Consider the following 7,201-nt stretch of genomic DNA (forward strand, 5'->3'; position numbering starts at 1 on the left):
TAAACTATTTTTCAGTAGATAATTATTTTATTAAATATTTTTTTTCCACTTTGACTTCAGCCCTCTTTATTAGTGAGTTTTGGTTCTGTCACTGTTGATATTTGACAAAAAGAGGATTTACCATCATTGACTTATAATACACGATATATCATCTTGAGTGCATATGACAAATCATCATTGTTATTCGTACTAGCTCACCTCACATGATAAATTTTTAGAGAGTTGTTAAACCATTATAACTAGTGCACCACTATAACAGAAATAGATTTTTATATTGCACCAAAATCATGGAATATGTAAATACCATGCAAAATTGAAATGTAAAATAAATGATTCAAAAATCTTTTATAAGGCTTATATATGAAAAAATAAATACATCCTTCAATAGAAGAAACATGAAAATAAGTAACAACTAAATAAGTTAATAAAAGCTTTGATTTTTATATTATTAAAACAAGATTTGATTATTGACTTTTACATTGCATTAAAATCATTGAACATGTAAAACTATTCAGATATATTTATAAGACCTGTACATGCACATAAAAAAATAAAATTAATAATTTTTTAAAAAAAAGTATGAAAACAGGTAATAACAAAGTATAGATTTCATTCTTATACAACTAAAACAACACCAAGCAAAGCCAGAGCTCTATTTTGATTCACTGAGAACAATTCTATGGTGATCACAATACAAACAAACAACTTCTCAAACTCAACACAAAGCATGAATCAAACACACATCATTTACAAATTACAACAACAAAGAACAACAATTGAACATTAGAATTTCACCGAGAGCACGGAAATCATATGCAATCTTTTAATTCTTCTTAAGACCACCAAAGATCAATTGCCCCCTTCTCTCAAAAGCCATGGCACTAAAAGAATCCACCTCATGAATCAAAAGAATGTCAATCCTAGTTATACACAGAGCTTGTCAAACTCCTGATGCGAGTGACGATACGATATGTTAGCTCAACTGTGTCAGCCTTTGTTTCCATTTTTAAATTGGGTTCGAGAAGGATGATGTCAACGAATAGGAAATGTTTGCCATCGGTCCACATTGCTCGGCAAGCTCATTTATGTCCTTGACAATGTCAAACACTGCATCTGGTTGCGCTAATTTGAGTGCATTCTCGGACATTTTCTTCAGCTCATCCTTTTCAGGACCAAACCAATGAGCCACCAACCGAGCAGTTTCCTTTGGGCTTTTGGAGAAGACACCAGCTCCATTCTCAACAACATACGGGACGTTACCAACTTCCTGCTTGATCATATAAAACTTGAGTTACGAGTTTCGTGTTTGTTTAAGTATTATGCAAGTAATAATCAACAAAAAAGAATTGACCTGTCCGGGTATGAAGTCATTGAGGATGATAGGCAATCCTCTGATCAAAGCCTCGGCAATTGTACCTGGTCCTGCCTGATAAACACACAAAACTTGTCAAATTTATTGCTATTTATGCACAACAAGGGAGGAGAAAGACCAATCTTAATGCTTATACCTTTGTAATAATGCAATCACAAGCTCCCATCCATTTCTCCATCTGAGTTTCGAATCCCCTTATCTATATGATAAGTAATGAACAACTGTTAGCAAGTCTCTTAGTAACACCGCTGTCTAGTGTTAGAAGAAGATAGGTACCTTTACAGGGACTTTCCATTGAATTGATTGCAGAGTAGAGCTTAATGTTTGGTTCCTGCCACATATGATAACAATCTGTCCAATCGGTTGACCAAGCTCTTCGTCGAACAATGCTTCTCCAAGAGCCTTCGCTGTTTTTTTGACTGGACCCATTCCCTCGCCGCCTCCCATTAGAAGAACTGCAGGCAGTTCAGGGTCCATCTCAAGTTCTTTCCTCAGGTCATCCTGAACATTAATCAATCAAATCAAATTAGTTCCCTTAAACTGGCAGTTGAAGTGTTGATTAAAAAACCAAACCTTAACAAGAATGGCTCGACAAAATGATGGCCGGATTGGCAAACCAAACACACGAATCTGAGAAGTTTCCAAGCCTTCAAGCATTGCCCTTTTGTACACTTCTTCTGAAGGGCAATAACATCTATTTACTCCAGCATGGAACCTGAACCAAATTTAGCTCAATTGAAGGCACATATACTCAACTACCAAAAATTCCATCATCATAATATCCAAGTAATATTTAAGCCTTACCATGTAGGGTGGCAAGTGTTCAGGTCTGTGATAACAGTAACAAACACAACCTTCTTCTGGAGACGCCATTTTAGCACCCAAAGGGGAATGTGCTGCATGAGAGGATGAACACTTATGATGATATCAGGCTTGTATTTCTTCAGACCAGCCTCCACCTTTCTACAAAATAACAAACAACCAAATTCTCTTAAACTTTTCCTCAGAATTCATTCAATCCAAAAGACACAAGAATAAAAGAACAGAGAAGCTTAGTTTCACTATTTGAAATAGATAACAGACAAGTCAAACTGTCCCTCTTGCACATCCTGGCAGTAGGGACAACAACATGGCTGGAAAATCATTAGCAGAACAAAACAACAACAACCAACCCCACATTCTGAACAAAACTATACCAACAAGTTCTTCAAATCCAAATTAAAATATAACCACTTGCAAGATTAGAAATTATAGGAAAATAGTTTTGGAACTTGCAAGATCTAACCCCACATTTCTGAATAAAACTATACCAGCAAGTTACTCAAATCCCAATTCAAGAATAACCACTTGCAAGATCAAAAATTATAGGAAGATAGTTGTGGAACTTGATTCACAGCCCCACAATTCTGAATTAAATCATGCAACAAGCTTTCCAAAATATGCAGCAATCTCTTCAAATTCAGATTATGGAATAGAAAGTTTGGTACTGTAAAATCAGAATAGGTTTGTAAGAGAAGCATACTTGGCGTAGAAGGAGGCCACGGTTGCAAGATAGAAGCAATGGACCCAGCGAGGATAGGTAGAGTGGAAGGCCATCTTCCAGAGTTGTGTGTGCTTCACCATGAACTTATAGGATCTCTCCATGTCATTCAAAGGCCACCCTGCATGCTCCTTGCCAAGGTCTTTCACAAACACCTGCCAATCCATTTAAAGGTGAAAACTTTTCATTAAATCAAATCAATTGTGCCCTAAATTCTATGGATTTTGATAGAACCTATGGTTTTGTTGAATTAATTAGTAAACCCCAAGCATCTGCTCAATTGAAATAGAAAATTAAAAAAAAAATCAATTTTGAATTTGAAAAAAATTCATGATTTTCTTTAGATCAAAAAAGAATTAAACAAAACAAAAGAACAGAAAAAATAAATAAATAAAAAGCTTGGAAATAATAAATTCATAAAAAGGTTTAAACTTTTCTTTGGATCAAACAATTTAAACCTATATTAAACAACAAAACTGAAAGAGAAAACTTGAATCATCCGATGAACACATGAAAATAACAAAATTTTCTCTTCAAATCCAATTTAATAGTAATTATATCACCAAAAAAAATTATATTTCATAAACACGCATTAGCTGAAAAAACTCAACAACAAATCCCTGATTTTTCAACAAAGAGAAAAACAAGAAAACATCAACTCGGATCCAATGAACTCAAAAAAAGAACAAAATTTTCTATTTCGAGGTGTAAAAAAAGGCACAGATCTTCCCCAATTCCTCCCAAAACCCTCAAACCAAATCAAAATCAATCTCAAAAACAACACCAAAAACAAAATACCCGATAAGAATCACCAAACTCGATGCGAAAGGCATCGCGAATGGCCTCAGCGGAGGCGCGGTGACCACCGCCGGTATCACTCATAAGCACAAGCACGTTCTTGGCTCGCTCAGCGCCAATCTGGACGAGCTCCATCGCATCCTCATCAGGATCAGCCCAAGAATCAGGCTCATCATCATCATAGACGACGGCACCGCCGGCGTAGTTCTCACAGCGCTTCCCGTGCGGGCTAGTCTGCTGGTAAGCCAGCACGCTTTGCACCACCGTCTCCCGGATGGACTTAAGCGGCGTCACCACCGTCATCACCATCGATCCCAACGCCGGCTCTCGCTACGACGGTGGCGGCGGCGGTGGTGATGATGGCGGGAAGACGAAGAGAGAGATGAAGCGAAGGACTGAAAAACAAAAAAGGGGAAAAAGAAGGACTAAAATGAAAAAAAAGGGAAAGGGGTTAACGGGTTAACGGGTTTGGCGGAGGATCCGATGTGGCAGAAGAAGAGCCAAGAGAAGGAGAGAAGGAGAAGGGAGGAGTTTATAGAAAGAGAATGATTGAGGGGGTCATGAGATATTCGGGAAATATTCGGGGGGTTTACTGTAAAAAAATAAATTATTCGGATCTTTGGGGAATCTTTTTTGAAAGAGATTCGACGCCACGTGGCATCCAGGGTGTGTGTGGGACCCATTTCTTGAGTTTGATTTTTGGTATTATTTTTTAATTAAAAAAATATTTGGGACCCACTAAATTTCGCTTTATGAACCTCAATAATTTATTTATTTTAAAAAGTTCCAATTATTTATTTATTTTTTTAATAAAAATGTGAAAATTTTCATAGGAACCCTTGTGACACTAGATGCTTTTGCTGGTCATTTATGTGAATAATTATATATTGATTTATTTTTTATATAGTTTTTTTTTTTTCTAAAATGTTATTCTAACTTTCACCTTCAGCATTAAGAAAACTTGAATGTTCTCATTGATTTTTGATTTTTTTTTTTTTTTTAATTATCTTTGATGTTTGTTTGCCAGATGGTCTAATATGCAACCTAACAGTCAATAATATGTGTAGTACTAAAATTCAAGGCATGGAGATTTAATTATTTATTTATTTTGATGTAGGTATAAATTTTAAAAGAAAATTACAAAATAACCCTTGTACACCCTTGCTCTCATTATAAATGTCCTCATTAAAATAGATTTAGTTTATTTTTCTCATTCTACTCATTCCTATTTTCATCCATTATGATTGTGCATTAAAAATTGCAGAAGAATAATATATTTAAATATGTTAGTAAAATTAAATTTAAAAACTAATTTTTAAATTAGAAATGTGAACTAATAATTTGAAATATAAAAAAATTTTAGAAATAAACACTTATATTAAAATGAAAGGAGTATTTTTTTTTATAGAAAACCCATAAATAGTATATATTTGTTCTTATGGACAGTATCACTAATTTCTTATTTCCTAAGTTTGTGGAATGGTAGGTATACAATCTAATAATTGTAGAATAATTTTATAAAAAAAATTGTGGAAGGTGTATTCAAAGAATATTTTATTTTTAATTAATTTTTTAAATATACTTCAATAGAAGGCAAACATATAAGGCGGTGCACTTGTAATTCTTTAACTACACACCTGCTATATTAATTTTTATTTTTAGAATTAAATTTCATAGATAATAGAATTAATATATATATATATTCTTAATTTATTAGTGAACTTTGAGGATGACAAACTAAAGAATTATTTTTTACATTTAACAAATATAAATAATTGAATTTCTTCAAAGTAGAAAATTATATAACAGATTACAGTTAGAAGATATTTTATAAAAATTAATAATAATACACATTATTATTAACCTGATAAATTGACAATGTCTTGTTTAAAAATACACGATAAAACAATTCAGATTGATTTTATGATACACATTACATGACTTCATATAAATTAACACGAAGCTTTCTTAGAAAGCAACTTATTCTTTTGAATAGTTAAAATTTATTAAATAGACATGAGTGATGTGCACCCAAAAAAAAAAAATTAATAAAAATAGATAAATTACTAATTTATTAAATGAAAACAATAAGTATAACAGAAGAAAACTGACCCCACAGAACTAGACAATCGGGTCAGAAGTTCATAAATAATAATTATATTTTTTTAAAAAATAATTAAAAATTGTAATTGCTCATAATCTAAAGTGCGCAATTGAGTGATTACATTTGAGTTCATGATAACATACTTGGAAGATCATACTAATTATATTTTTTATTTTTTAATTAAAAGTTTTAATATTAGATGAAATAAATATGGATAATATATATTTATTTTAATTTCTAGACTTTAAACTTATTTTATATTATAATAATTAAAAAATAAATAATAGAGTACATACATCATTGATCACTCAATACTTAAAAAAAAAATCTAATATTCTTTTGAACATTTCTAATAATAATTTCAATACTCAAGGGTTTGCTCACTCTTTGAAAAAAATAATCTTTAAGCACATCACATGATCGCAAAAAAGTCAGTATTGAAAAATGAACTTAATGAGAAAATTCATTTGGACTAATTCTAAAAGGAATGATACCATTTATCATCTTAATTGTGATACCAATATTTACCCTAAAATTGGCGATATATATATATATATATATTAGATTAATCCTTGTTCATATGCTTTTAAACATCTTAATTAATTTCTAATGAGTTAGACTAATAATTTGCTGTTATTATTACATCTCTCTTGTTTTTAAAATTTTATCATTTTTATAATTCAGATAGAAATTTGATGTATGTTAATGAGAATTATGAGATTTTAAAAGGCTTATGTATGTATGAAAAACACTAACTTTATGATGACCAATCGTACTTGTTTAGTCTGATTGAGCTTAATTGCCTACAAAGAGTTGAAAAGTTTTTTTTTAAAAAATATTATATTTATTTAAAATAAATACTAAAATGCGCAATTTTATTTATAATTATCAAAATGTGCAAATAGTACCAATGCTGGGTACTTTTTCAAATTAACTCATTAAAGTTTCACCGCACGAAAAACGGTAAACTTTTTAATTTTTAATTTTATAAATTTTTGAATATGATATTTACATTTAATACTTATAAATTTTTTAATTCAAATTCTTTCCCACTACTCTATTTAAATTTTGACATTTAAAACCTACCATAAAATATTATGACGGTCAAATTTATAATGATAAAAAATTATAATTCCAAAATCGGCAACTATTAATAATTATAACTATGACAATGAAACCTACAATCATAAGAAATTATGACGATCAAATCTTCAATTATAAAAATCACAACTGTCAAATTTACAACTGCTAGTAACTACGACAATTAAATTTGTAACTATAAAAAATTATGAGCAATGGTAAAAAATTACAACAGTTAAATTTTAACTATCAGTAATTATGATTGTCAGTTATAAAAATTTAAGTGTAAATATCATATTAAAAAAAC

At 31.0% G+C, this 7,201-nt stretch overlaps 1 protein-coding gene across 1 annotated transcript; it reads right to left on the reverse strand.

Moving 5' to 3' along the window:
- Positions 1–593: 593 nt before the first annotated feature.
- Positions 594–4,218, reverse strand: LOC120253537 (probable monogalactosyldiacylglycerol synthase 3, chloroplastic). The gene is made up of 8 exons (XM_039261869.1): positions 3,711–4,218; positions 2,895–3,067; positions 2,177–2,335; positions 1,946–2,087; positions 1,649–1,873; positions 1,509–1,571; positions 1,352–1,426; positions 594–1,267 (listed from the first exon to the last, which is right to left on the reverse strand). Exons 1-8 carry the CDS (start codon positions 4,017–4,019, stop codon positions 1,007–1,009), a joined length of 1,407 nt encoding a protein of 468 aa, XP_039117803.1. The 5' UTR covers positions 4,020–4,218; the 3' UTR covers positions 594–1,006.
- Between the last annotated feature and the right edge of the window lie 2,983 nt (positions 4,219–7,201).

Source organism: Dioscorea cayenensis, unplaced genomic scaffold (assembly GCF_009730915.1).
Source record: "Dioscorea cayenensis subsp. rotundata cultivar TDr96_F1 unplaced genomic scaffold, TDr96_F1_v2_PseudoChromosome.rev07_lg8_w22 25.fasta BLBR01000113.1, whole genome shotgun sequence".
NCBI classification, from domain to species: domain Eukaryota; kingdom Viridiplantae; phylum Streptophyta; class Magnoliopsida; order Dioscoreales; family Dioscoreaceae; genus Dioscorea; species Dioscorea cayenensis.

Coding starts and splice junctions, on each gene's coding strand:
- LOC120253537 (XM_039261869.1), bottom strand. CDS start 4,019: ATGGTGATGACGGTGGTGACGCCGCTTAAGTCCATCCGGGAGACGGTG. Junction 2,336..2,894: donor GTGGCCTCCTTCTACGCCAA/GTATGCTTCTCT, acceptor GTTATTTTGTAG/AAAGGTGGAGGCTGGTCTGA. Junction 1,572..1,648: donor AATGGAAAGTCCCTGTAAAG/GTACCTATCTTC, acceptor CTTATCATATAG/ATAAGGGGATTCGAAACTCA.